General features: G+C 71.4%; 6 protein-coding genes across 6 annotated transcripts; 4 read left to right on the top strand and 2 right to left on the bottom strand.

The window, feature by feature from the left end:
- Window positions 1-468: 468 nt before the first annotated feature.
- Window positions 469-6,842, bottom strand: AURANDRAFT_65318 (hypothetical protein; the record flags this gene model as incomplete). The annotated part of the gene is made up of 4 exons (XM_009040192.1): window positions 469-1,363; window positions 1,575-3,046; window positions 3,228-5,295; window positions 5,512-6,842. The coding sequence occupies 4 exons, from the start codon at window positions 6,840-6,842 to the stop codon at window positions 469-471; spliced, it is 5,766 nt and encodes a 1,921-aa protein (XP_009038440.1).
- Window positions 6,843-7,777: 935 nt separating this feature from the next.
- On the top strand, window positions 7,778-14,527 carry AURANDRAFT_65317 (hypothetical protein; the record flags this gene model as incomplete). Its single annotated transcript, XM_009040363.1, has 6 exons — window positions 7,778-8,457; window positions 8,517-8,526; window positions 8,669-10,015; window positions 10,188-10,385; window positions 10,440-10,943; window positions 11,918-14,527. 6 exons carry the CDS (start codon window positions 7,778-7,780, stop codon window positions 14,525-14,527), a joined length of 5,349 nt encoding a protein of 1,782 aa, XP_009038611.1.
- Window positions 14,528-15,871: 1,344 nt separating this feature from the next.
- On the bottom strand, window positions 15,872-18,361 carry AURANDRAFT_65316 (hypothetical protein; the record flags this gene model as incomplete). The annotated part of the gene is made up of 4 exons (XM_009040191.1): window positions 15,872-16,556; window positions 16,768-17,237; window positions 17,471-18,165; window positions 18,223-18,361. The coding sequence occupies 4 exons, from the start codon at window positions 18,359-18,361 to the stop codon at window positions 15,872-15,874; spliced, it is 1,989 nt and encodes a 662-aa protein (XP_009038439.1).
- A 298-nt stretch (window positions 18,362-18,659) lies between these two features.
- AURANDRAFT_8535 (hypothetical protein) lies at window positions 18,660-19,022 on the top strand (the record flags this gene model as incomplete). The annotated part of the gene is made up of 1 exon (XM_009040364.1): window positions 18,660-19,022. A coding segment is annotated over one exon (363 nt), but the record flags the coding sequence as incomplete, so codon positions are not given.
- A 584-nt stretch (window positions 19,023-19,606) lies between these two features.
- Window positions 19,607-21,805, top strand: AURANDRAFT_71920 (hypothetical protein; the record flags this gene model as incomplete). Its single annotated transcript, XM_009040365.1, has 2 exons — window positions 19,607-21,452; window positions 21,653-21,805. 2 exons carry the CDS (start codon window positions 19,834-19,836, stop codon window positions 21,702-21,704), a joined length of 1,671 nt encoding a protein of 556 aa, XP_009038613.1.
- Window positions 21,806-23,313: 1,508 nt separating this feature from the next.
- AURANDRAFT_65314 (hypothetical protein) lies at window positions 23,314-25,468 on the top strand (the record flags this gene model as incomplete). Its single annotated transcript, XM_009040366.1, has 2 exons — window positions 23,314-25,186; window positions 25,263-25,468. The coding sequence occupies 2 exons, from the start codon at window positions 23,314-23,316 to the stop codon at window positions 25,466-25,468; spliced, it is 2,079 nt and encodes a 692-aa protein (XP_009038614.1).
- Window positions 25,469-27,670: the final 2,202 nt, after the last annotated feature.

The following is a 27,670-nucleotide window of genomic DNA, read 5'->3' as shown; positions in this document are numbered from 1 at the left end:
CCTCGGCAGCGCCGCGACGCTCGTGGAGATCGAGGAGCTCTGCGCCGAGGTGCGGTCGTCGTGCGCCGGCGCCGACGTCCTCTCCGTCGGCACGACGGCGTGCACGCAGCAGTGCACGTCCTCGCCGAACGTGCACCGCGGCGGCGACCTGCACGGCCGGGTCGACGGCCCCGCGGAGTGCGCCGCCGTCGTCAACGCGGCCGCGGCGCGGCTGCGCCTCGGAGCGACGCCGGCGATCGCGCGCGACGGCATCATGCAGAAGCGCGCGGCGGGCATGCGGTTCCGCGCGCTCAAGCTCCTGTCCCGGCCGGACCGCGCGTCGACGCGCGAGGGCGCGGCGCTGCTCGCCGCCGCGCTCGACGCGGAGCAGCGCGCGGCGGGCGCGGACCCGGCGAAGGTCGAGCGCGCGCGCCGACGACGGGCGCGCCTCCTCGCGCCCGAGGCCTTTTCGAGTTTACACCGATAGCGTTAGCCGCCGTACGCGAGCATGTCCGCGGGCGCGACGGCGATGTCGCGGATCTGCGCGACGAGGCGCTTCGCGCCGCTCGGGTCCGCGAGGAGCCGGCGGCCGAGGAGGACGCCGTCGTAGCCCGCGGCCGCGAGCGCGCGCGCCGACGGCGCGTCCGTCGCCGCGGCCGCGGCGAGCGCGACGACGTTCGGCGGGATGAGGCCCTTGAGCCCCAGGGCCTGGTTGTCGTGGTTGACGCCCGTCGTGCGGTCCACGTTCGTGCAGACGAGGAGCGTCGCGCCCGCGTGCAGCGCGAACTGGCACTCGTTCGGCGTGTGGACCTCGACGGCGCACTCGACGCCGCAGACGGTCGCGATGTCGAGGAGGTCCACGAGGCGCCCGCCGAGCACCGTCGTCGACAGCAGCACGGCGTCGGCGCCGAGCTCCGCGGCCAGCGCGATCTGGATCGGGTCGACCACAAAGTCCTTGAAGAGGATCGGCGGCCGCGCGTCGCCGAGGCCCGCCACGGCGCGCCGCGCGGCGGCGACGTCCTCGAGCGCGCCGCCGTAGGCCGGGCCGTCGGCGCAGACCGACAGCGCGTCCACGGGCCAATTCGCCAGCTCCTCGCAGACCTTGCCCGCGTCCGAGAACGACGCGAGCGTCGCGCCGCCGCCGTCGCGGCCGCCGTGCGGCGACCGGCGCTTGACGTCGGCGACGACGGAGAGCTGGCGCGACCCGTCGTCGAGCGTGCGCCGCAGCGCGGCGCTGAAGCGCGTGTTGCCCTTCGTGGCGCCGAAGGCGAGCCGCGACCGCACGTCGCTGTCCTGCCCGGAGGCGTGCTTCGCGTTGAGGCCCTCGACCTCGGCGAGCTTCGCGCGCACGACCTCCTCCAGATAGAAGCGTTTCGTGCGCGAACTGCGCCGGGGTGCGGGCGGCACGAGCGCCGCGGCGGCCGCGAGCAGGAGCACGAACTTTGCCATGCCTCGCCGCTTTCCGCCCCCGAAGGCCTACTTGAACTTCAAGTTTCTGTACATGTCAAGCGAGAACGTGGCCATGCCTCGCCGCTTTCCCCATTCAAGAACTGTTCAACTTGAACTTCAAGCTGTGATTAAAAAGCTTATGTTACTCCTCCTCCTCGGCGAGCTCGGGCAGCGCCGCGGGCGCCGCGCCCGGCGCGTCGGGCCGCGGGAAGAGCCGGGACGCCGTCGCCTTGAGCGCCGCGACGCGGTGCACGTGCCTGTTGAGCGGGTTCGCCGTGCCCAGGAACTCCGACGTCTCCGAGCGGAGCGCGGGCCGCGCGAGGCCCGGCGCCGCGGGCTCGTCGGACTTGGCGCCCCGGAGGTACGCCGTCGATCCCAGCTCCACGGAGCCGCGCGCGAGCTTCGCGCGCGGCGCGGCGCGCGGCGGCGGCTCCGCCGCGGGCGCGGCGCGCGGCGCCCGCCGGAGCCGCTCGACGACGTAGGGCTTCGCGCGCCGCGCGCGGGCCCAGACGATCGCGACGATCTTTTTTTCCCGCGTGAGGTCCGCCGCGACGACGGCGATGCCGTAGCAGAACGCGAGCGCGACGAGCGAGTTGAGGATCGCGTCGACGGCGGCGTTCGACGCGTCGTCGCGCAGCACGCACGCGAGCGCGATGAGGTAGATGGCCAGCAGCAGCCAGGACAGGTTCTCCGCGAGGAGGTTGTCCGTCTCGTCGTCGAAGGGCCGGTAGCCGCCGTAGACCTTGAGCGACGCGCACGTCAACAGGACGAGGAAGACGAGGAGCATGCCGCCCTCGGGGATCACGGCCGACGCGACGGTGTAGCCCATGCGCCGGATCGTCTCCACGGACTCGAAGTACCAGAACTCGGGCTCGTAGGGGATCCAGATCATGCGCGTCGGCCCGATGACGGGGTCGTTCTCGCGGATCGCGTCCGCGCGGTCTAAAATCTCCCGCGGGCTCACGAGCAGGTGGAGCGCCGCGCGCTCGAGGTCGACGCCCTTGCGGAACCCGAAGGGGTCGATGCGGCCCCGGTGCGTCCAGCACAGCGCGTAGAGCAGCGCCGGCGCGCCCACGGGCCAGACGAAGACCATGAGGATCGCGTAGGCCTCGTAGGCCCGGTACGCGCGGCCCCCGCAGCGGATCGCCAGGTCGTCGGCGAGGTAGTAGACGCCGTCGTCGAAGGTGCGGCAGCTCCAGTAGCGCACGACGAGCGCGCAGACGCCCGGGAAGATGCAGTAGACGACGACGACGGCGAACGCCGTCGAGCTGTACCGGCGCCGGTGCGCCGGCGGAGCGAGGAACCGGAGCCCGAGGTCGAAGGCGACGACGGCGACGATGGGGCCCAGCGTCGTCGCGACGTACTCCGTGTAGAACGAGACCCGGCCCGGCGTGAGGTCGACGACGCACGTGAGCGCGCCGAGGAAGCTCGGCTTGTTCAGGACGTTCGCGACGGTCACGAGCGTGCCGAAGATGGGCGGCCAGGAGAAGGCGTTGACGGCCGTCGTGCCCAAGATCTGCATCGTCACGAAGAGCGACTTCCACTTGAGCCGGAGCTTCGTCGTGAGCCGCATGACGCGGACGCGCTGCTGCTGCTCCTCCGTCGACGCGCCGTTCGCCTGCGCGGAACTCGAATCTTCGACGCGACTTCAACGTGCGCGTATTCGAACGGTTCGACACGAGCGCTTCGGCCCCGCTTCGAGGACTCGACGAGAGCGATCGATCCGTTCAAAACTCGGCCGCATCGACGTCGATGTGGCCGAGCTCGAGCACGTCACAGTTTGGTCGGGACGTCGCGACCCGGCGGTCGATTTCCGCGCGGCCGTTCGCCGGCAGGGGCCGCCGGAAGACGCGGTAGAGCTCCTCGAGGCGCGCGGCGGACACGCGGTCCGGGCTGTCGGGCCGCCGCGGCCCCAGCGGCGTCGCGAGGACCGCCAGCAGATTCCGGAGCGCGCGCGGCGCGCGCGCGGTCCGACGTTCCGCCGCCGGCGCGTCGTCCGCGCGCGGTGCCGCGTCGGGCGCCGGAGCGCCGTCGGCGAGCCCCCGCCGCTGGCTCACGTGGACGCCCCCCCGCCGCTGGAGCATCGTGTGGCCCGGCAGCTCCGTCACGGACAGGCTCAGGAGGAGCAGGACGACGGCGACGGTGCCCACAAAGTAGAGCGCGATGGACGCGATGGCCTCGTAGGCGCCGCAGTTGCGGCACTTGCCGGCCATGGTCTTCCAGCGGTAGCCGCCGCAGGCCGAGCAGAGCCGCCCCTCGTACTTGGAGCCGCACAAATCCCCGGCGCCGCCGCCGTCCGGGATCGCGCCGCCGGCGCAGGCCTCGCGGACGTCGCAGCGGAAGACGTCGAGGCTCCCCCGGTGCGGCCGCCAGCGGCCCCGGTCCAGGTTGAGCGTCGCCACCTCGGCGCCCTCGTCGCACGTCGCGTGCGCCGGGCAGGGTTCGCAGACGCCGACGTCCGTGACGCCCCGCGGGCACGCCTCGCCCGCCGCGCACGCGACGCAGCCGACGCCGGGCTCGTAGGACGTGCCCGATTGGCAGGGGACGTAGTAGTAGCCCGCGACGCACATGTCGCAGTCGACGCCGGACCGCGAGAGGTAGGGCCACTCGCACGGCTCGCACCGGCCGAGACCCGGGTCCGCGTACGTGAAGCCCGCGCAGGCCACGTCCTGGACGAAGACCATGTGCCAGTCCAGCGGGCCCTGGTAGACGTCGAAGTAGAGGGCGATGGACCGCACGAACGCGCCCCCGACGACGTAGAGCCGGTCGTCCTCGTAGTCGCGGCCCGCGAACCACCGCGCCGCGTCCGCGACGACCGCGCTGGCGCTGTCGACGGCGCGCACGCGGTACTTGGTCCCGTTGCCGTGCTCGGTCCCGTTCGCCCAGGCCACGACGGGCGCGCTCTCCGACGTGCCGACGAGGTAGCCGTCCGGGTCGACGCGCCCGCCCGCGCCGGAGACGATGAAGACGACGTGGTGCGGCGCGAAGACGTCGCGCCAGGACTTCAGGAGCACGGAGAAGGAGTCCATGGACACGTCCGACCCCGCCACGCCGACCGCGGTGCCGTTCTCGTCGAAGATCTGCGTCGCGGCGACGACGAGCCCCGCGTCCGGGCAGCCGACGCACTCGTCCCACACGGGCAGCGACCAGGCGCCGGTTTCCTCGGCCGCCGGGTAGAGCGTGGACTCGCGGCAGTCCCAGGACTCCGGGTACCCGTCGCCGTGGAGCAGGCCCGTCGGCGCGCCGAGGTCGTCCGTCTCGTAGTAGCACGAGCAGAACGCGGTGACGTTCGCCGCCGCGCAGGCGGCCGCGCAGGCCGCGTGGAAGTCCGAGGCCTCGGCTTCGGCGTTCGCGCTGCCGTAGACCGTGCGGTTGCCGAGCGTGTTCGTGTACTCCCAGTACTCGCCCGTGACGAGGCAGACGTAGTAGTAGTCCGTCCCGATGCTCTCGATCTGGGCCCAGATGAGGCCGCGGCCGATCTCGTTGCACTGGGACATGCGCGCGCCCGCCGCCGCCGGGAGCATGCCCTCGGCGATGAGCGCCTTGTAGGCGCTGGCCTGGCCGTCCGAGCCGCAGAAGCGGTCGAGTTGGTAGCTCAGCGACAGCCGCGAGTAGTAGGCGATCGTCGACAGCGTGAGCCAGACCTCCTTGATCATGAGGCCCTCGAGCGACTTCTTGACGAGCTCCCAGTTCGGGTCGATGGCGTCCGCGGGGCCGTCCGACGGCGACCCGCCGCCGAGGCGCCGGCCGCCTCCGGCGTCCGCCATGAAGCGCGCCGCCTGCCGCTCGTAGCGCGCGACGTCGACGGCGCGCGGCGCCGCCGCCCCGGCGGCCGCGAGGACCGCCCACGCGACGCGGCGCATCGGCCTAGCCGCGTGAATGCACCAGGGTCGATGTTCCCATCGGCCAGCCCAGGTTGTATATGTTTTGCCAGTGCAGTGCTGCATCTTGAACCACCAAAAAGAACTTGAAACACCAGGCGCCGGCTAAGGAAGGTAAGAGCGTGTCACGGCGCGCGGCTCTCAGTCGTCGTCGCCCGGGTTGAGGCGGACGACGACGGTGATGGTCCCCCGGGGCTTGGACCTCTTCTTGTCCGGCTCCGCGGAGCCGTCCTCCGGCGGCGGCTCGAGGGACGCGAGGAAGTCGCCGTTGAAGTCGAGCTTCGCGGCCTCGACGAGCTTGATCTGCTCCCGGTCGCTGTTGCCCGGGATGTCGGCGCCGAACTGGGGCTCGAGCAGGGAGTGGAGGGGCACGGTCGTCGCCGCGACGACGTCGAAGCGCTCCGCGGGCGCGTCGCCGGGCTCCGGCGCGTCGCCGTCGGCCTCCCTCGCCTTCACCGCCGCCGCGTGGTCCGCGATGGCCTCCGCCGTCGGCGGCGTCGCCTTGAGCACGGACACGAGCAGGCCCCGGAACTTGAGGCCGTCGCGGAGCTCCACCGTCGCCGGCACGCGGAGCCTCGCGACGACGGGCGGCGGCGGCAGCACGCCGTCCTCGACCTTCCTCGCCGCGTTCACGGGCGACGGCCGCCAGAAGAGGCGCGCCGTGCGCGCCTTCGTCTCCGGCGGCGCGCCGACGACGAGGAGGTCGACGTAGCAGCCCTCCTTCGCCGGGTCGGGCCGCGGCGCCGCGGCGGGCTCGCCCTCGTCGTCCTTCTTCTTGTCCTTCTTGATGGACTTGCGCTTCTCGTCCTTCTTGCCCGTGCCCGGCCGCGAGTTCGGCGCCGAGTCCGCGCCCTCGGGCGCCGGGAGGCCCGAGAGCGACTTGAGCGCGACCTCGATGGTGACGAAGCCGTCGAGGTCCTCCTTGAAGCCGCCCTCGGGCAGCACGTACTCCTCGCGCTCCGCCGCCGTGACCTCGGCGTCGTCGATGGTCTCCAGCGCCGGGAGCTGCGTGACGAGGCGGACGCGGTAGTTCGGGAGCAGGCTGCAGGGGTTCCCCGCGAGGAAGACCTGCTTGAGCTTCCGGCACTTGCGCAGGCACGCGACGACGTCGTCGAGGGACAGGAGGTGGTTGAAGGCCAGGTCCAGGGACGCCAGGTTCGGGCAGCGGCGGCCCAGATCCGCGGGCAGCGCGGACAGCTCGTTGAAGCCGAAGCCCAGGAACCGCGCCTCGGGCAGGCTCGGCAGCGTGCCGAGCGACGCGAAGCGGTTGCTGTAGGCCTGGAGGATCTGGAGCGCGTCGGCCCGGGCCCCGGGCTGGAAGCGGTCCATCTCGTTCGCCGACACGTCGAGGCGCTCGAGGTGCACGAGCGACGCGAGGTCGCCGCCGACGGACGTGTAGTGCTTCGCGCGCGCCTCGTGGACGACAGCCTGGCAGAGCTCGCGCCACTCGGCCTGCGACTCGTCGTCCTCCAGCTCCCCGCGGAAGGGGAAGCAGTGCTCGTGGCCGCCGCCCGCGGGCTGCGGCGGCGACATGGCGGTCCGGGCGCGGGCGCCGCTGGCCGCAGCGACGCGAAGCGGCGCTGCTGCCGCACGACGACGAAGCGGCGGGCCGACGAGCGACGACGACGACGCGAGGGCTGCCCGGCGGCCTAGGCAGTAACCATCGGCAGCGCGCTGTGGTTTCCGCCGGCGGCACGGTGAACGTAAAACGGGCTGGTTGCAACAGCCACTCCTCAGCCTCGTCCGCTCGTGCGCCGCCTCGACGTTCCGCGCCGCTCCGCGCCGGCGCAATTATGGCTCAGCATAACGACGAGATCCACGAGTTCCAACAGTACCACCTCTTCGGGAACAGCGAGGACCACGAATACTGGCCGGTCGTAACAACGGTTGAGTGCATCAACGGCCAATGGCGCGTGCGCTACGAGGACGGCTCCCACGGGGTCGTCGATGCGAGCCGCCTCTGGCCCGCGCCCCACAAGGAGCGCAAGGCGGGCGAGCCGGTCCAGGTCCTCTACGAGAACACGTACTACGACGCGCGCGCGACGGGCGACGTTGAGGACGACCTCGTCGAGGTCGAGATCGACCTCGAGGCCTACTACAGCCCGCCCGACGGCGCCGTCCAGCTCATCCCCGCGCACCACGTCTTCGACCCCTGCGCCGTCATCGATGACCCCGACCTCTACAAGAGCTTCCGCGTCATCAGGGGGCAGGAGAAGAAGGCGCACCCGAACTACCTCGCCTCCCGATCGTACGAGCTCAACGAGCGCCAGAACGCGTGGCAGCTCAAATCCTGCGTCGGCGACGACGCCTACGACGGAAGCAAGCGGCAGAAGCAGGTCGCGGCCGGGCACGGGCGCCGCCCTGGGCTCGAGCGGGACGGCCCCGCAGTCTTCTACAAGTGGCTCGCGAAGCAGGCGCCGCCGCGCTGCCGGGAGTGCGGTCGCGAAGGCGCGCGGACCGGCTACTGCATGTGCGCCGGCGAGGGCGTGGGCCGCGGGTTACTCGGGAACCTCGCGGCGTCGGCCCTGAGAAACTTGTTCCCCGACGGGATCCTGCCCGGCGAGGCGGGGTACCCCGAGGTGGCGAACTGCGAGCTCCTCACCGGCGCGTCGTCCGTGGAGTTCTTGATGAAGGTGCTGCGCGCGATGACGGGCCTGGGCTCGTCGGAGCTCGACGAGATGCTCTCGAGGACCGTCCCGATGCGGATTCGCAAGACCATGGTCGACGCCCGCGAGACCCAGTTCGACCACATCATCGCCCTGTCGCTCCGCTACCCGGGCGCCCAGCTCTGCGGCGACGCGGCCAAGCTCGCGGCGCCCTGGCGCCTCGACGAGGACCCGGCGTGGGTCGCCGGCGCGCCGAACGGCGCGACGCGCCGCGTCTCGCGCATGGAGGGCCTCCAGCTCCTCCTGCGCAAGGCGAACCTCGACAAGGGCGCGACCATCTCGCGCGAGATCGTGGACGACCTGCTCGACTACGACACCTGCTTCTACGCGCCGTCGGAGCTCGCGAAGCCCGACGTTCTCGACCGCACGTACCGCGCGGAGTCGGACATCCTCAAGCGCGTCACGGCCTGGGGCAAGAAGCGCCACCAGCGCCTCGGCGGCTGGTACGGCATCGGCGACCCGAACGCGCCGCGGCCGAGCGCGTAACCGCATCGCGTAACTTGCTGCAAGCGAGGGGAATCATTCGTACTTGCCCAGTCAGGATGTCGAATGTGTTCATGGCCTTGCGGATACGCTAAAGAAGTAAATGTGGCAGGTTGAACCTCAAAAAATGACGATGGCGCGACCATGACTGCGCGCCTGCTCGTGCTGTCCGCGCTCTGCGCCGTCGCCGACGGCGAGGCCATCCGCCAGGACTGCGGCACGGTCGCCGTGTCCACGGACGCCGTGGCGCTGATCCTGCGCGGCGAGGCGTTCCGCGGGCTGCCCGGCGTCGAGGCGCAGATCGCCGACCCCGTCGTGCGCACGCACGTCGACGGCCGGCTCCTGCGCCAGGCGCTGGGCTGCACGGGGGCGTCGCTCGCCCTGCAGCTCGCCGTCGCGAAGACGCACGTGAAAAACGTCGTCGAGCCGCTCGAGAAACGGGGCGTCCGCGTCGACGTGTTCCTCGTGGGCTCCGGCTGCCGCGGCGCGCCGGGCGTGGCCAACGGCACGGCCCGGACCTACTGGGACGCGCTCGCCGACGCCTACGGCGCGCGGCGCGTGAAGTACGCGCGCGACGCCTCGGGCCCCTTCGGGCCGCGCGAGACCGCGCGGGAAGGCGCGGAAGCCGCGCTCGCCGAGGCGCGGCGCGCGGGCCGCGGCTACCGGTCCGCCGTCGCCCTGCGCCTCGACGCGGCCGTCCTCGCGCCCGTCGCCGCGCCGGAGGACCCCAGCGCCGACGCCGCGCCCGTCGACTTTCTGTCGTTCGACGTCGAGGAGGCCGCGCGCGCGGGCGGCGACGCGGCGCTCGCGGTGCCCTGGCGCCACGCCTGCGCGCTCCGCGACGTCGCCGCGCTGCTGGAGACGCACCACCCGCGGACCTGCTGGCGCCGCGGCGGCCCCTGCGAGGCCGCGCTCGAGCGCGCGGGCGTCCCCGTGCGCCGGTCCTTCGCCTGCGACCCGGAAGGGCCGTCGGCCGGCGCGTTCTCGGAGCGCGGGTCGCCGCTGCTCGCCGCCTGGCTCCGGGGGGCGCCGAAGCGACGGGCGCCGCGCGCCTGCCCGGCGCCCGCGCGCGTCGCCGCGGCCAACGAGACCGCGACCTGCGCCGCGCTCAAGGACTACCACGGCGCGGTCGAGTGCGCGTCGCGGACCGCGCTCCGCGAGGTCTGCGCGCGGTTCCGCGCGACGGCGGCCCTGACCGTCGCCCTCGCGGACCGCGGCGTCCGGTCCGCGCTCCGCTGCCAACCCGACGCGATCGCGCGCGGCCACCTCCGGTCGTTCGCCGCGCGGCAAAAGGTCGACCTGAGCGTCGGCGCGCAGCAGGCGCGGGAGACGGCGCTCATCCGGTGCGACCCGAACGGCGCGGCGCGCATCCTCGTGCTCCAGGAGGCGCGCGACCTGGACCGGGATCTCTGGGCCATGTACCGCCCCGTCCGCGAGACGCTCACGAGGGGCCTCGAGGCGCGCGCGGCCGCGTGCGGCTACACGGTCCGGGCCCTGTCGGGCTACCGCGCGGCGAAGAAGGAGCTGCGGCGCGGCGACACGGCCATCTTCATCGGCGTGCTCTGGCCGGGCGAGGAAAAGGAGGCGCAACTTCAGCTCCTCTCTCGGCCGTGTTCCACTCGCTTCGGCCGACTTTTGGACGAGCGATTATCCCTCGGAGCGCCCTCGTAGCGTGGATGCTTTTTCTGGAACGCGCGCGCGGAACGTGAATCGACCCGTTCCCGCCCAGGTGCTCTGGCAGCCCTTCGCCGCGGACTGCGAGCGCCGCGACTACGCGTGCGTCCACTACGTCACGGAGCCCAAGGGCCGCGACGCGCACGACAAGTCGAAGCGGCCGCCGCCGGGCATCCGCGAGCTGTGGACCTACACGCGCGCGCACGACTGGGCGAGGTACGCGCCGCCGGGCTACGCGCCGGTGGACGACAAGGTGGCACCGCGTCGTTCGTGTTTCCGGTCCTCCGCGATCGTCGACCCCGCGCAGGTCGACGACCGCGTGCGCGCGTCCAGGGGCGTCGCCGTCGCGAGCTTCCTCTGGCTCGGCACGGCCTGGGGCAAGCCGCGGCGCGCGTGCTGGGACGCGCTCGCGACGAAGAACCCGAAGACGCGCGGCAAGGCGGAGAGCCGCCGCGACGTCTGGTCGCCGACGGCCTGGAAGCAGGTGGCGAAGCGCGTCGACGACACGGCGTTCCTCAACATGCACAAGGCCGCCGGCGACGCGGACGCGCCGCTCGAGGCCGTGCGCCTCTCCGCGCTGCTGTCCCTGGGCGCCGTCGTCGTCTCCGAGCCGGCGCTCGCGGCGGACCGCGCCGAGTTCGCCGGCATGCTCCTCGAGGAGGCCGACTTCTGCGACGGCCGCGGCTGGACGGAGGCCACGAAGGAGCGGCTCTTCGACGGCGGCGCCGCGGCGCTCGCGCGGTGGCGGCGGGAGGCGTACGCGGCCTACAAGGCCAAGTTCGACCCCGAGGCCATCCTGCGGCGCGCGGGGGTCTGGAGCCTCTAAGACCTCGTTCTGGAGCCGCCCCGTCGCTCCAGAAGTTTACCGGCGCGCGCGCCGTTCCGCCTAACGGCGCTTGTTGAGCGTGTCCTGGTTCGACTTGCCCCAGGAGTCCTTGGAGTCCTCGGCCATCTGCTTCTGGGCGTCGTCGCCGGACTGGAGCGCGAGCGGCACGAGGCCCGCCGTCGCGATCGCGAGCACCGCGCCGGCGGGGAGGATCCAGCCGGGCGCGGCGACGGCGCCGTACCTAGGAGCGTTCGCGTCGCGGGGGCGGGCGCGTTGCATGCATGGGACGCGGTGTCATCGCTGGTAGTCGTCGGCCGCGAGCGCCGCCGCGACGGGGAATGCGGCGGAGGTGATTGCTCCGGCGACGGCAGGTTTGAGCTTGAGGTCGAACTTCTTGGGCGCCGGTGCGAGGGCGCTAGCCGAGGCGAGGAGCAGGGACGTGATGGCGAGCTTCATGGTGCTTGCGGGTGGTGCTCTTGGTCCTGACGCAGCGGTGTGCTTGCGGGTGGTGCTCTTGGTCCTGACGCAGCAGTCGGTGCTGCTCTCGATGATCTCGTGGTGTTGAGTGGAGCGCGGCTCCACAAGGGTGCGCCGGGGGTTTTGCCTCCGTCTGTGGCCGGGCTCCCACCGCCCCACAGGTGTCGACTACGGGTCCACGCAGCTTCGTCTTCCGGACGTTCCGGTCCTTGGCACATCCGAGGACTGAGCGACGCCTGCAGGGCGTCGGGGAGGGGCGTCGGCAAGGCGCACCCCGGCCAAAATCCGCGGTGTAGAGCCCACCTCGAGCTCGAGCTCGCTCGCCGGCTCGAAGTCGACGACCGCCTCGCCTGCCCGCCCAAAAGCGACGAGCGCGAGGTCGCCAGGTACCTCCAGAAGCAGGTCGCCGACGACATCCAGACGAGCGCGTACAACTTCGTCCGCCCGTCCATCGTCCGCGCTCGCACACCATGGGCTACCAGGACGACGACGGCCACTACAACCGGGGCTCGAACCGGGACTACGGCGGCCACCGCGACTACGACCGACGGGGCGGCGGCGGCGGCGGCTACCGCAACGACCGGCGCCGCCGCTCCGGGGGAGGCGGCGGGGGCTACCGCAACGACCACCGCAACGACCGCGGCGGCGGCTACCGCAACACGAAGCGGCGGCGCACGGACTACGGCGGCGGCGGCGGCGGGCCGAAGCTGAACGCCGCGCCGGCCGTCGACATGGGCGCGGCGTCGTCAAAGCTCGTGCAGCTCCTCGTCCGCGTCGCCGACGCGCGCGCGCGGAAGACGACGGACGCCGAGATCCCCCTCGCGGACAACTTGGACGCCCTCGCCGGGGCCATCGCCGACAAGGAGCTCGACGACGGCCGCCGCGTCGCGGGCCAGCTCGTGCTCGTCGCGCGCGCGTCGCCCCTCGGCGCCCGCGCCTTCGGCGCGCTCGCGGCCCTGCTCGCGGCGAAGCGCGAGGGCTGGGCGACGATGGTCGCGGACGCCGCGGGCGAGGCCTTCATGGCGGCGCTGACGTGCGACCCGCCGCGGCGCGTCGACGCGAAGCTGTGCCTGCTGCTCCTCGTCGATTTAGCGGCGCGGGGCGTCGTGGAGACCGACGGCGACCGCGGCCTCGAGTCCCTGCTGCGGCGCCTCGCGGACGCCTTCGACGAGCCGCCGGCGTCGTCCGCGGCGCGCGACCGCGCGGACCTCTGCGCGGGCCTCGTCGCGGCCGCCGCGGCCGCGGGCGCGCCGGGCGGCTTCGTCCCCGCGCTCGAGCGCCACGTCGCGGCGCGGCGCGCGGCGTCCGCGCGGCTCCGGGCCCTGGACGCGCCGGCGACGTCGGCGCCCGTCGACTCGCTCGAGGCGCTGGTCTTCGGGCTCCGGGACTGCGCCGCGTGCCGCTTCGACGCCGTCGACGTCGCCGCGTTCGACGCGCCGAGCCCTCTCCCGGAGGTCGCGTGCGCGTTCACGGTGCCCGCCTGGGCGTCCTGCGCGTCCGGCGTGCTGCCGACGTTGCCCGTGGCCGAGGACGCCATGGACGACGACGGCGGGCTCTCGGCGCTGGAGAAGGCCGTGCTCGCGGAGACGGCCGTCGACGTCGTCGCGTGCTTCCGCCCCGGCGCGCGCTGGGACGGCATCGTCCTCGGCTCCAAGGCGGCGACGGCCCACCAGCTCGACGCCGTCGACGAGCTCCTGAGTGACGACGTCAAGGGCGCCCTGGGGCCCCAGGTCGCCGCCGTCGTCGCGGACGCTTTACTCGCCGTCGTCGCGGCGGGCGCGCCGGTCGACGCGGGCTTCGCGTCGACGGACGCGCCCGCGAAGCGGGGCCGCGCGGACCCGGGCCTCGACGCGCTCCACGCCGTGCTCGAGCTCTGCGCCCTGTCGCCGACGGGCTTCGCGCCCAAGTTCGCCAACGCCGTCGAGCTCTTCTTCCGGGAGCTCGACGACGTCGCGGCGCCGGCCGCGCGCCGCGTCGCGGAGTTCTTCGCCCACTTCCTGTCCAACACGAAGTTCGCCTGGCCCTACTGGGCCTACTGGGCCGCCGTCGCCGACGAGGACGGGTGCGACGCCCAGCGGCGTTTTGTGGCGTGTCTCCTCGAGCACTGCGTGCGCCTCACGTACGTCGACCGCGTGAAATGCGCCGACGGCTTCCCCGAGGCGCTCCACGCGCTGCTCCCGGCGCTCCCCGAGGCGCGGGCGTTGGGGGAAGAAGAAACCGCGGCGCAACTCGCGCGCGACGCCGACGAGGCGGCGCTCGCGCGCGTCGTCGACCCGCCGGAGGACGCCGCGGGCGAGGCCCGCGAGCCGCGGCCCGCGGACGCGGCCTTAGCGGCGGCCTTCGACGCCCTGGGCGACGACGCGGCCAAGGCCGCGGCGGTCATGCGGGGCGTCTTCGCGCGCGGCGCGGCGAGCTTCACGCACGCGCTCGCGCCGCTCGACGACGCGGAACTGTCGGCGGCGCTGCGGAACCTGGTCCGCGACGACGACGACTGCGAGGCCGCGGCGCTCGACGCCCTCGCGGACGTCTGGGCCGCGTCGGCGCAGCACGTGGCCCTGCTCGCCGACGCCCTCGTGCGCCGCGGCGTCGTCCGCTGCCGCGCCGTCGCCGCGTGGGTCCTCGACCCGCGCAACGAGTCGCCCTGGGCGGGGTCGAACGTCGGCGCGTCCTTCAAGCCCCACGAGCTCCTCCAGGTCGCCGTGGACCGGAGCCTGGACCTCCTGAGCGCCGCCGTCGCGTCGGCGGCGGCGCGCGGGGCCGACGCGGCGACGGACGGCGTCGTACGAGCGCAGCTCGACGAGGCGCGCGAGGTCGCGCTCGAGATCTGCTCGCGCCTCGCGCGCGGCCTCTGCGACCGCGACGGCGACGACTCGGCCGACGCCGTTGCCTACCGCGACGCGGCCCTCGGGACGCTATACGACCTCAGGGCCACCTACGAAAACGCGGCCGCGGGCGCGCTCCCGGGCATCGCGCGGTCCGCGCCCGCGGCCGAGCTCCCCGACGTGCTCCAGGCGTCGGACCTCCGGGGCAAGCTCGACGTCCCCGCCCCCGCCGTCGCCGCCGCCGTCGACCGCGCGCTGGGGCTCAACTAAGGGGCCTCGGATCGCTTAGGTTCTACTTACTCATCGTCGAGGACATCGACTTCCGCCCGGCCAAGTTCCGCGAGCTTGGTTTTGGCAAACTCGTCGCCTTTGACGGCCGCGCGCATGAACCAGTGCTTGGCTTCCTGGACGTCGGCCTCGACGCCATCTCCAAGCTCGTAACACCAGCCGAGTTCTCTCTCACCAGGTGTCCAGCCCTGCTCCGCGGACAGCTTGATGTAGCGGAACCCTTCCTCGAAGTTCTTCAGATTACAAAGCAGCACGCCAAGGCGCTTTTGCGAAACCGCGTCGCCCATATCCGCGGACATGCGATAGAAGTGCATCGCTTTCTTCAAATTCAGCTTAACACCACGCCCTTTCTCAAACGAAAACGCCAGATTGTACATTGCCTCCGCGTTTCCAAGCTGCGCGGCCTTTTCCCACAGCTTGACCGCGCGCTTCGCGGACAGGACGAGGCGGAACGATTTTGCACACTTTCTGTCAACATATGCTTCGCCCAGTTCGTTCATGGCTTCCGGAACTCCGTTTTCAATGTGGCGCTTCAGGTGCGACACATATTCCGAGTTCGCCACGACCGGCGATCGACAAAGAGCACACGGCCCATCACCAATCTTGGCCTCACATGATTCGCAGATCTGCCGGCAGCAACAGGCTCTAGTGATGGTTGTGGCATTCACGTCCCAGTCCTCGAGGCAGATGGGGCAGCGCGAGCCGTACCGCGCGGACAGCGGCGCCTTCTCCGGCTGCGCCTCCCGCAGCGCGCGCGCGGCCTCGTGCGCCGCGGCGATGCGCGCGCGCGCCTCGTCCGCGCGCGATCGCGGCGCGGGCCCGTAGGACACCAGCTCCTCCTCCGGCATCGCGTCGGCCAACGCCGCGTCGCGCCGCGCGTCGTCGTGCTGCGCCGCCGCCTCGGCGCGCGCGCGGATCTTGGCGCAGACGCTCTTGTGGCCGCGCGCCTTCCAGTCGACGCGCTGGCACGCGACCGAGCAATACTTCGTCGTAGCGCACGGGCATGCCAGGAGCTTCCCGGTCACGCCGCAGATCGTACAGCCCTTGCCGAGCACGTCCTTGATCTCGCGCGCGAGCGTCGACATGGTACTGGTGGTCGAGCAGGGAGCGGTCCGAAGCGAGCAGTGGTTGAGACGGGCGTGGGTCCGCGGCTCGCAGAGGCGCAGCACGAAGTTCGGGCTCTCTTGCAGGCTTGAGGACCCAAAAGTTTAGGGTTGCAAATACATGCACATTCCGTATACCGGAAACACTGACTTGTTGAAGGACGCGACGGGCTCCGCACTTCTCCGCACTTGGCTCCGCCATAGGCCACTGGTGATACCACGCTTACGCCGCCGCGCGGGCCTCGGCGAGGCGCTGCGCGCGCGCCTCCTTCTTCGCGCGGCGCGCGTCGGACATGTTCTTCGAGCGGCGCTTCCGGGCCTTGCGCGGCGGCGCGGCGGCGTCCCCGGGCGCCGGCTCCGAGGCGTCCGCGTCGTCGCGGCGGCGCTTCGGCTTGCCGGGCCGCGCCTTGACGCCCTTGCGCTCGAGGCGGACGACGAGCTTCCGGCCCTCGAAGTCGGCGTCGGCCCACTTGTCCACGAAGGCCAGGCAGGCGTCCGCGTCCGGCAGCGTCACTACAGCGAAGCCGCGGCTCTTGCCCGACTCGACGTCGCGCTTGACTTCCACGTCCGTCTCCTCGTGCTCCGCGCCCTCGCCGCCGGGGAAGAAGAGGTCGCAGAGCGGCGCCTCGGTGGCGGCGAAGGGCAGGTTCCCGACGAAGACCGTGCGGATGTGCGCCTGCGCCTTGGAGGCGCGCGGCCGTTCCAACGCGCGCGGCCCGTCGTCGTCGTCGCTCTCCGGCTGCGGCGCGGGTGCGTGCTCGTCGTCGCTCTCCGGCTGCGGCGCGGGTGCGTGCTCGTCGTCGTCGCTGTCGCTCTCGTCGGCCGACTCCTCCTTGGCGGCTTCGGCCGGCGGCTGCTTCTGCGGCGCCGCCTCAGCGACGGAGCTGTCGTCGTCGGAGCTGTCGGAGCTATCGGAGCTGCTGCTGTCCTCCTTTGCGACCGCTTGTGCAGCAGCGAGCTTCTTCTGGCGTCTCTTCTCTTTCAATGTCGGGCCCATCGCTGGAAGTGTGCTTTTGCCGCTTGCCTCGTACAACTTGCCTTCAATCAGTCGCTTCAACTGAGGCCAGAAATTCCTACCAGGTCTTAGCCCCCGCCTAGAGCTCGCCGGACGGGTCGAACTTCAGCTCCACGAGCCGATTCAGCTCGAGGCCGATCTCCGCGACGCCCTTGGCCTCCGCGGTCTGGATCGCGACCGTGAGCCGCTCCGCCGTCGCTCCCATGTCCATGGCCCGGGTGCTCTCGAAGAGGTCGGTCCCCTCCACCGACACGCTCGTGATGGTGTCCTTGACCTGCAGGCCGGACTCGGCCAGCTTCGGCGTGACGCCCGAGACGAGGACGAGGTACGTCGCCTCGACGAGGCCGAGCCCCTCCGCCTCGGAGAGGGGCAGCGTCGCCGTCGTCTTGCCGATGGCGTAGGCGACCTCGCCCGCGGCCTCCGCCTCCGCCAGCGGCCGCGGCGGCGCGGCGCCGCTGGCCTTGGCGCTCTCGCTCATGAGGACGTCCACGGCGGCCATGAACGCGCCCTTGTCCACCAGCTCGTCGCTCGCCGCCACGCGACGCGGGCTCAGGCGCGAGAGCAGCGCCAAGGTCTGCAGCGAGCGCGTGGAACGCGGCGGCAGAAAAGACTCGACGCAGCCGACGAGCAGGCACAGCGCCACGGCGCGGCGCGCGACCATCCTCAAGCGCTTCTCAAATTCTCGACGGCAACCCGCCTTCAACGAGGAGTTCAACCGAGGAGCTTACCCGCCTAGAGCTCGCCCTTGGCCGCCGGGTGGTCCTTCGGGAGCGCGTCGCGCGCGTCGCGGTCGTCCATGAGGCGCACGAGGAGCGGGAGGTTCGCCGGCGACCGCGGCGACTCCTCCTCGAAGGCCTTGTTCGTCGTGACCTCGTAGACCCGCCACGGGTTCGCGAAGTCGACCTCGACGTCGACGCCGTCGCCGCAGGGCGCGCCGAGGGGCTTGACGCGCAGGGTCGGCGGCGCGACCTGCGCGTTCGCGACGACGCCGACGGACACGAGCTTCTCCTCGCCGGGCTTGATGCGCCGCACGGACGGGTCCTTGAAGCGCGCCGCGAGCGACGCCTTCTCCGTCGGGCCGCAGTCCATGGTCTCCTTGTCGTTGATGAGGTGCACCTCGACGTCGCCGCCGCCCTTGGTCCGCTTGCTCCGCGCGTTCCAGAACGCCGTGGACACGGTCTCGCGCGGCGGCGTCGGGTCGGGCCGCTTGTAGAGCTTCGCCGGGCAGGCCTCGGTGACGGACCGCGGCGCGCAGAGCAGGTCCGGCAGCGTCCGCGGGTCCGTGAGCTGCGAGTCCGACGCGTCGCCGTCGATCTCCTCGACCATGTCCGCGAGCTCCTCCGCGATCTGCGACCCGTGGTGTTTCACGATCGTCGCCTCGCAGACGCTCGACCCGGCGCAGCCGTCCTTGACGACGCTCAGCCACGTGGCCTGGTCGACGTCGATGCCCTTCTGGACGGCGGCGATCACGTACACGGTGAGGGAACCGGCCAGCTTCATGCCTACCAGACATCATGACTCTGTTTCGTGGCCACAGGAGTCGGACAATGTCACGGGACGCCGCTTCATGCAGGAATCGCAGAGCTCCTGGCGCTCGGAGGACGCCGGCGCCGTGGCCTTCTTCTCCTTTTTTTTGGTTGATGCGAGTGCGCTTGCGGATGCGAGCGCGACGGCGAGGAGCAGCAATCGATGGCCCATCATCTCCGATCGATGGCAGCCCTGGACGGCAACATCGACGTTGAGGCCATCTTTCCTGCGCTCCCAGGGCATGAGCTGGCCCTCACAGTCGTCGATGGCTCGGTCCCGCGCACGGGCGCAACCCGCCGGCACCCGCCCGCAGCGCGTCGCGACGCGCACGCTTGTCCTCTTCGCGCTCCTCGCACGCGCTGAAAGCCTCGCGCCGGCCGACGCCCTGTCGCGGCGCGCGCTGGGCACGACCGCCGCCGGCGCCCTCACCACGACGGCCGGCGTCGCCGCCGCGAAGCCCGCGCCGCCCGAGGTCGCGACGGACAAGCGCGGCAAGCCGCTATCGACGGACGACTTCCTGTCCGGGCGGCCCGACGGGCCGACGGAGCTCGTCGCGGGATTGGGCGGCGAGCCGACGATTTTGCTGGTCGAGGACGGCAAGCTCGCGGACTACGCGATCCAGGCCGAGTGCACGCACCTCGGCTGCCTCGTCGGGCCCTACAACCCGCTCTCGCAGCGCTTCGTCTGCCCCTGCCACGGCTCCGAGTACCTCCGGAACGGCGCGGTCGCGCGCGGCCCCGCGCCGAGCTCGCTCAAGCTCGCCAAGGTCGGCACGGACGACCAGGGGCGCATCACGCTCGAGCGATGGACGGCGCCGGACTTTCGCGACGGGTAAGGCGTTTATAGGAGTGCGGGCGTTCCCACTCGCGGCAAAAATTACCAGCGGCGTCCCGTCACGCCGCGCCCTCGCGCGGCGGCTGGCCCTCCCGCCGGCTCGCGCGGTAGTTCTCCAGCGCGCGAGCCGTGTCGTTGCGCGCGACCTCCTCCGCCTCCGGCGCCGGCTCGCTGAAGTGCTCGGACGCGAAGTGGATGACGCAGACCGCGGCCGCGGCCGCCCAGAGCAGCGGCGAGCTCAGCGTCAGCGACGAGAAGCCGAAGAGCGGCGCGTTCTGCGCCGCGGCCTCGCGGATCGCGTCCTGCACGGGGTCCGCCTTCTTCTTGTCGGGCTTCTTCGGCGCGGCGCAGAGGGTGCGGCGGCTTGTGGCGAAATTTTGTCGCAAAATGACAGCTCCGGCGCCGCGCAGCATGTTTATATGAATGCTGCGACTGTCTGTGATGTCGAGAGCGTGTGTAGACGCGCAGAAGTGGTCGAACGAGCTAGCTGCAAGGGCCTGTCCGGAGGACAGAGAGCCGGACGCTCGGACGTCTCGGACTTTGGCACCGGTGCTGGCGTCCGAGGCGGGCGACGAGGTGTTGGTGCCTCGAGTCCCGACGCCGTCGTCGGCGGGTTCGAGCCTGTAGGTGGGTCGCGCCGTGCTGTAGTGCTCCCGGGCGCCGGCGCACGTGTCGCGACCGCACCGGTAGCACAAAGAACGCGAAAAAGCGCCGCCAAAACAGCTGCGGGGCCGGCGAGCCCCAGCGGCGGCACAACTGCCCTTTCCAGCGCTAACAGACGGCAAACGCCGCGCGGCGCACCCGGCACCATGGCCTCCTACGCGTCGCACCCGCACGTGAAGATCCGCGCGGGCCGGCCCGTCGAGGGCTGCGCTCTGCGGCCGCAGGGCGTGCTCCGGTCGTCGGGCCCGCACGAGGACGGCGTCGAGCTCCGGTGGCGGTGGCTGCGGAGCCGCGACGTCGTCGCCAACTGCGCCTGCCCGTCCTGCGACTTCGCGCACGACTACGACCCCGTGAACCGGAACCGGCGGGGCGTCGCGCTCCAGTGCGCGATCTGCCTCAAGGAGCAGCGCGCGCCGGAGACGCTGACGTTCTGCTCCGCGGTGTGCTTCGTCGAGGCCTGGCCCGAGCACCGCCGCTGCCACAACCACGCGCGGTCCCGCGCCGGCACCATGGAGTCCGCCGCGTCCGGCGACAAGGGGTCCTTCGGGGACCTCGCGCGGAAGGACGACGAGCCGCACTGGCTGAGCGACGACGCGAGCCTCTGGGAGATCGTCGCGGAGAACGTCGCCGAGTTCGTGCCCTCGGAGTCGGAGGTGGGCCGGCGGCTGCGCATCGAGTGCTACGCCGTGCGGCCCACGGGCCGCGAGGAGCAGCTGCGCGCCCGCGGCGTCGCGCACACGGACGCGGTGCTCGGCGCGCCGATGGCGCCCTTGCCCCGGTCCTTCATCGGCGAGTCCACCGAGGGCGTGGACCCGTCGCTGCGCGTGGCGTCCTACAACATCCTCGCGGAGATCTACGCGACGGCGCACGCCTACCCCTACTGCGAGCGCTGGGCGCTCGAGTGGCAGTACCGCGCGCGCGTCGTCATCCAGGAGCTCATCGACACGAACGCGGACGTCATCTGCCTCCAGGAGGCCCAGCGGGACCACTTCGAAAGAGATGTCGAACCGGCCATGAAGTCCGCGGGCTACGAGGGCCTCTTCACGCAGAAGTCGCGCGAGGCCATGGGCGCCGCGGGCAAGGTCGACGGCTGCGCCATGTTCTGGAAGACGACCAAGTACCGCGTCGCGGAGCAGCGCAACGTCTCCTTCAACGATTTGGCCTACGCCGAGGCGCAGAACGCGAACCTGAGCGAGCGCGACGAGCACGCGTACCTGACGCGGCTCGTGAAGGACAACGTCGCGCAGCTCGTGGTGTTGGAGGACTACCCGGCGCCGGGCCACCGGTCGCGGCGCCTGGCCATGGCGAACACGCACCTCTACAGCCACAAGGACTTCCCCGACACGAAGCTCTGGCAGTCCCTGTGCCTGTTGCGGGCGCTCGAGTCGTTCGCGAACCGGTCGCGCGAGACGCTGCCCCTCGTGCTCGCGGGCGACCTCAACTCCGGGCCGGACAGCTCGGTCTACGAGCTCATCTCGACGCAGGCCATCAACCCGCGGCACCCGGACCTCGCGCCGCGCGTGGGCCAGTTCGGCGCCGTCAACGTGCTGCCGGACGCGCGGCAGATCTCGCACCGGCTCCCGCTCGGGTCCGCCTACGCGACGGTCGCGGGCGCCGAGCCCGAGTTCACGAACTACACCATGGGCTTCCGCGGCACGCTCGACTACATCTGGTTCGACCAGACCATGCTCCGCTGCGCCGCCGTCGCGACGATCCCGACCGTGGACGCGCTCACGCGCGCGGGCGACGCGCTCCCCAACCCCCAGTACCCCTCAGGGCAGGACAAGAGAGCGAAATTCCCAACTTCAAAGGCTCCTTTCTCGGCCGTTTTCCACTCGTTTCGGCTGATTTTTGGACGAGCGATCATCTCTCGGAACGGTCTCGAAGCGTGAATGCTTTTCCCGGAACGCGCGCGCGCGGAACACTCACGTTGAAGCGACGTTGAATCACCCTTGTCCTGCCCAGGTACCCCTCCGACCACACCATGCTCATCGCCGACTTCCTCTTCCTCTCCTGAGGGGACGCCGGCGCCCTCGGAAATCCGACCATCCCCCGCTCTCGCGCTCGATTCGCCCCACACAAAAAAACGACCTGGCGAGGAGTAACGCTCCGCTGTGCGTCGGCGACGTCGGGGCGTCGCCTTCCAGACAACGCACGCCGGCGCCGAGCTCGGTAGTACGACTGCCACGTTAGCACTTACGCTAGCCCCCCTCCCTCGCGAGCGCCTTGGCCGCGAGGAACTCGCGGAACGTGAGCGTGGGCCCGAGGCCCGCGGCGACGCGGCGGTCGTAGAGGGCGCGGAGCTCGGGGCTCTCGTCCGCCCGCAGCGCGGCAAAGTACGACGCCGGCTTCTCCACGGCCGCGGCGCGCGCGTCGAGGTACGCGTCGAGGTGGCCCTTGGCCTCGGCGCAGTCGAAGCCCAGCACGGATTTCACGAGCCCCGTCTCCGGGAGCGCCCAGGCGAGGTCCTCCCGGGGCGCGCCGCGCCGCTTCAAACGGCGCCGCGCGTGCTTTTGGAGCCGCTCGTCGTCGTGGCCGTGCTCCGTCGTCGCCCTGCCGAGCTCCGCGGCGAGCGCGCCGCGCACGCGCTGGGCGAAGGCCCGCGGCGCCTCGCCGGGTTCCGGCGCCATGGCCGGGAGGTAGGTCACGCGCATCGGGTGCGAGAGATCGAAGCACGGGCGCGCGAAGTGCCAGACCATGTCGTCGATGTTCGTCGGGTCGTAGTCGCCCCGGGGCTCGTAGGTCACGGCGACGGGCTGGACGCCGTGGCCGAGGCGGAAGGCGCCGTCCTTGAAGCCGATGAGCCTCGACCCGTTGTTCGTCTGGCCCTCGGGGAACACGAGGAACCGCGGCGCCCTCGGGTCGCTCAGCGACTTTTTCAAATCCTCCGCGGCCTTGCGCCGCGACGCGTCGTCGGCCTTGTCGACGAGCACGAACTCCAACGCCCGCAGCACGTTGCCGACCATGGGGATCGCCGCCAGGTCCTCCGCGGCCATGCCGGAAGCGCGGAACCGCTGCGTCAGATAGAACGCCTCGACGAACGACGTGTGGTTCGACGCGAGGATCGGCGCGGCGTCCCGCGGCGCCGGCGCGCCCCGCTCCTCGACGCGGTGGAAGCCGAGGCAGAAGAGGCCCGCGCGGACGAGGCGCATCGACGCCCAGAGGAAGAAGCGCTGGGGTGGAGACCGGAGCGGGCAGCACGACGCCGCGGACGCGCAGAGGCCCGAGGAGACGAAGACGACGAGGAAGACGCAGATGCGGATCATGGCGAGCGGCAAAATAGCGAGAGTCGTCGCCGCGCGGAGCGGGTCCGCGAAGAGCGAAACGGTGGAGTTGGCCAGCGGGTCCTGGGCGTTGTCTTCGAGCGGGTAGGCCTTCGTCTCGATGGCCTTCAAGATGCTCGCCTTCGTCGGCGGCGCCTTCTTCGGCGGCGGAGGTGTCGCGACGGGTATGATCTTCGGCGCCATTCGACTTTTCGCGGGGCGCTGTGCGCGCCGGGCAGCGCGAGGCGGGCAGCTCAAGGGCTTGGGTATGGGTCAACAAAAGCGAAAGGTCGACATGTTGCCTCTGCGCTGGCATTTATGGTCCGACGACTTTGCGCCAGCTCGACGCGCCGCTCAGCGACGATGCGTCCCAATGCAACGCGCCTCTGCACCGCCCTCGCGCTTCTCGCCACCGCGACCGGCTTCCAGACGCACCGCGCGATGCGGCCTGTGTCGAAGCCGTCGCGCGCCTTCCGACCGCGCCTGACGCCGGCTCTGGCCACGACGACGTCCACGACGGAGATGATCGACGCCGCCGAGTCCATGGTCACGTCGGAGGAGACGCTGCGCATCGGCAGCCTGCGCTTCACGCGCTACGACAACGCGTCCACCGGCGAGCCGCTGCTCTACGTGCCGGGCATCGAATTCCGCGGCATCTCCATCGCGGCCCAGCTCCCGCGCCTCGCGGCGAACGGTTTCGATCCCTGGTACTGCTGGCTCGACGGCGACGGGAGAACGCCCTTCGAGGACGTGGTGACGTCCATCGCGACCTTCGCGAAGCGGGAACTGCGCGACGGAATCATCGTCGGCGAGTCGCTCGGAGGCTTGTTCGCGACGGCGGCCGCCGTCGAATTGAGCGACGAGAACGCGTTGCACGAGCTCCGGGGCATCGCCCTCGTGAACCCCGCGACGTCCTACGACCGCACGTCCTGGTCCGTCGGCGGGCGCGTCGTGAGCGCGGCGCCCGCGGGGATTCCCTACGCGGGCGCGATCGCCGCGGCCGTCGGCTTGCTGGCGTCGGACGCGTCGATGGTCGAGAAGTCCGCGGCGGAGTGGCAGAACCTGGACTTTTCCAACCTGGCCCGCGCGGCGAGCGGCGCCATGGCGCTGAGCGAGCTCGTGCCGCCCCAGACTTTGAGGCACCGCGTCGTCGACTGGCTCGACCGGGGCTGCGCGGCGACGAACGGCAAGCTCTGGCGGTTAAGACGCAAGGAACGCGGCACGAATGTCCTCGTGCTCGCCGGCGGCGACGACCGCTTCCTGCCGTCGGCCTCCGAGGCCGCGCGCCTGAAGAAGGAGCTCCCCGGCTGCGAGGCCGTGATCCTGCCGCGCGGCGGCCACGCGGTCCTCGTCGACGACGAGCGGCTGGATCTCTCCGTGGCGCTCCGCAGGTCCCGGGCGCTCTACGGCGCGGAGCTCCGCGCCGCCAAGGCGCGCAGGGCCCAGCGCTGGGTCGAGGACTTCGTTCCTCCGAACGCGACGCAGATCGCGGAGTCGCGGCGATCGGTCGTCGACCCGTTCCGGCGCCTCGTGTCGCCCGTGTTCTTTTCCACGGTCGACGGGGTCCCCGTCCGTGGACTAAAGGGCGTGCCGTCGCCGGGCGAAAAGCGACCCGTGCTGCTCGTCGGGAACCACCAGCTCTTCGGCATCGACCTGAGCGTCTTAGTGGACGAGTTCCTCCGCGACCGCGACCTGCTGATCCGGGGCCTGGCGCACCCCGTCGCGACGAACGCGTTGAGCCTCTTCGACGCGCAAAGCGACGCGACGGGGCCGCCGGACTACTGGGCCGACTCGCCGCGGCGCGACCGGGGCTTCGGCGGCGCGGCGGACGGCGACACGTTCTTCCAGACCTTCGGAGCCGTGGAAGTCTCCCCCCGGAACTTCGTGCGCCTCATGCGCGACGACGCGGCGGTGCTCCTCTTCCCCGGCGGCGTCCGCGAGTCGAACCACGGCAAGGACGAGGCCTACGAGCTCTTCTGGCCCGAGGAGACGGACTTCGTGCGCGTCGCGGCGAAATACGGCGCGGACATCGTCCCCTTCGGCGCCGTCGGCGCGGCGGACTCCTTCACCATCGTTCGCGACAAGGACGAGCCGCTGCCCTTCGGCGGGGGCGACCCGCGCGGCGGCGCGGGGAGCGTGCCGTCCGCGCGGCGCTGGGCGAACCGCACCGAGGACTTCCGGTTCCCGCTCGCGGTGCCGACGTCGCCGCGGCGCTTCTACTTCCGCTCTACCCAGCGTCCTGCGGCCGTGACGATTTTCGAGAGATTTTGACCGGGAAAACGAAGAGAAATCGTCACCGACGTGCTTGGTAGGCTTCGGCGAGGTCATCGCCACGGCGGACCTCGACGCCAACGACAAGGACGCCTGCGCGGCGGTCTACGCCGAGGCGCGGGACGCGTGCCGGGGCTCCATCGACTGGCTCCTCGAGAAGCGCGAAGGCGACGCCTACGAGAACCCGCTCCTCCGCCTGCCCTACGAGGCCGCGTCCGGCGCCGCGGCGCCGACCTTCGAGGTGTGATATTAAGGAGGACAGTGTAGGTCTCTCAAGCGCGCCAGTGGGACGTGCCTCGTAAGCAAGCAGTGTGTTATGTGGGCGTCTTCCTAGGGTTCGTCGCTGACGTTGTCCTCGAGCATGAGGCAGCCCAGGTAGGACGCCAGCGACGGCGCCTCGTGGGACTCCTCCGAGTCGAAGTCGCTCTCGAAGTCGCCGTCGCCGCTCTTGTGCTCGTAGCGCGCCGCGGCGTACTCGCGCTCCTCGCCGTGTTCGTGCTCGAAGTCGCAGGGCACCTGGAGCTCGACGAGCTGCTTCGCGCGGCAGCCGATCATCGACGGCGACACGGACGAGAATTCGACGACGTCGGGCGGGCGCGGCGTCGCCGGGCTCGGCCGCGGCGCGGGCGGGCACGGCGCGAGCGACGGGTCCTCCTTGGTCTCCTCGAGCACGACGGCGTAGCGCGGCGACTTGATGCGCGAGGCGACCTGGCGCCGCGGCGAGAAGACGCGCCGCGACCTGAGGCGCGGTTCGAGGCAGTAGAGCGAGTCGTCGTCGTACATGGGCTTGCTGCTCTGCGGCACCCCATCGCTCTTGCTCGGCTTGCATCCCATCCTCGAGGAGCGGACCTCGTAGCTCGCGCGAGAGGCGGCGAGCTGCTGGAGGATGAGCCGCCGCGACGACGCGTCCGAGGATCGACGACTCGTCGTGCCTATTGCGACCTGCGTCGCTGTGCTTTGCTTTTTGTTCGGACATCGAGAGCTGAGAATCGAGGCTGCCCAAAAAAATGAGCTCCAGAACCGGTTGCCCTTGGCTTCCATATATAGATGCGTGAGTTGTGCGTGCCGGTTCCCCCGCCGTACGGAAATTAAATGGCTGTCGTCGCGCGAGCGGTGCAGAGGGAAGCATTGACACGGGAATGAGTGGCTCAGCTCGCGCGAGCGCGCCCGAAGGGCGCGCTCTCGCCGCGCCGCAGGCAAGCCCCCCCGGCAGGGGCAAGATGCCGTAGGCGTCTTGTCGAACAGATTTCGAACGAGTGGCCCTCAAGAAAAGTGACGCCGGCCTGGCGTCCAAACCTTCGGCGCGCGCGCGAACGCAATCCGCGCGACCCGCCGACGCCTCGACTCGCGCCGTGTAGACATCAAAAGCTGCCACAGCAACTGCGCTGCGCTCCAAAGCCAAAGCTCTCGCGGAAATCGTCGCGCCGTCGTCGTCTTCGCGGCCGAAGAAAATCCAAGGATGCTCCGCCGCGACCGCGGCTTCGACAGCGCCGGCGCGTGGCTCAATCTGCTAAGCGAGGAGCGCTCGCTCGCCGCGGCGGAGGCGGCCGTGTCGCGCCTCAAGGCGGAGCAGGAGGCGCGCGTCCGCGAGCAGGAGACGCGCCGCGTCCGGGCGCGCATGTGGGACCACGCGGAGCGCACCGCAGACCGCGACGCGAGCGCCCTCGAGTTGGACGCCGTCCACGCGCGGCTGGACGCCGTGTGCGAGGACCGCGACGCCTGCGCCTGGACCGTGCAGGAGCGCTCGCGCAAGGTCGTCGAGTGGGCCTGTATCGACGCGGCGTCCGACGTTTTGCGTCCGAATCTGATCCGTCGCTCGTCTAGGCATGGCCAAGTGCTGCGAGTCCAAGGACACGGCGCACCGCGGCAAGTGCGACGCCAGCTGCGCCAAGAACGCCATCCTCTCGCGCGTCAAGCACGACCTGCACGCCTGGCTCCTCGTCGGCCTGCGCCTGCGCTTCCAGCCGGACACGTGGCGCGAGATCCTCGAGTTCTCGCTGCCTGTGGTGTCCCTCGGCTACGACCGCTTCGAGCTCCGCGTGCGGCTGCCGGGCGACGACCGCGACTCGGACGGCGGCGACTCGACGCCGTGGCCCGCGAAGGCGGTCTGCGCCGAGGCCTCGTCGAACTTCGGGATCATGTCGGCCTTCTTCTTCTGAAGGTTGTGTAGAAGTGTACAGTAATGTGTATAGTGTGTTCTGGTGCTGCCACGCCGGCGGGCCGGCGCGGTAGCCCGTCGCCGCGTCGCGTGGGCGGCGGTGATGTCGCGGCTCTGCTCGCGTGCGCGGTGCTTGCTGCTTTGCGACTGTTGGGTGACCCCCGACTCGGGCGTTTTGCGAGGCCTTGGATTTGCGCGCAAAGTCGCTTCAAGCATGATGCAAACACCAAATGAGTTGGCGGTGAGAACTCCTGAGTCGTTGAACTCATCCCGCCGGCGGAGCCGAGCCGC

This window comes from Aureococcus anophagefferens (assembly GCF_000186865.1).
Source record: "Aureococcus anophagefferens unplaced genomic scaffold AURANscaffold_14, whole genome shotgun sequence".
In the NCBI taxonomy this organism is placed as follows: domain Eukaryota; class Pelagophyceae; order Pelagomonadales; family Pelagomonadaceae; genus Aureococcus; species Aureococcus anophagefferens.
Note: the sequence above shows the minus strand (reverse complement) of the source record. Positions and strands in the feature narration are given on the sequence as shown.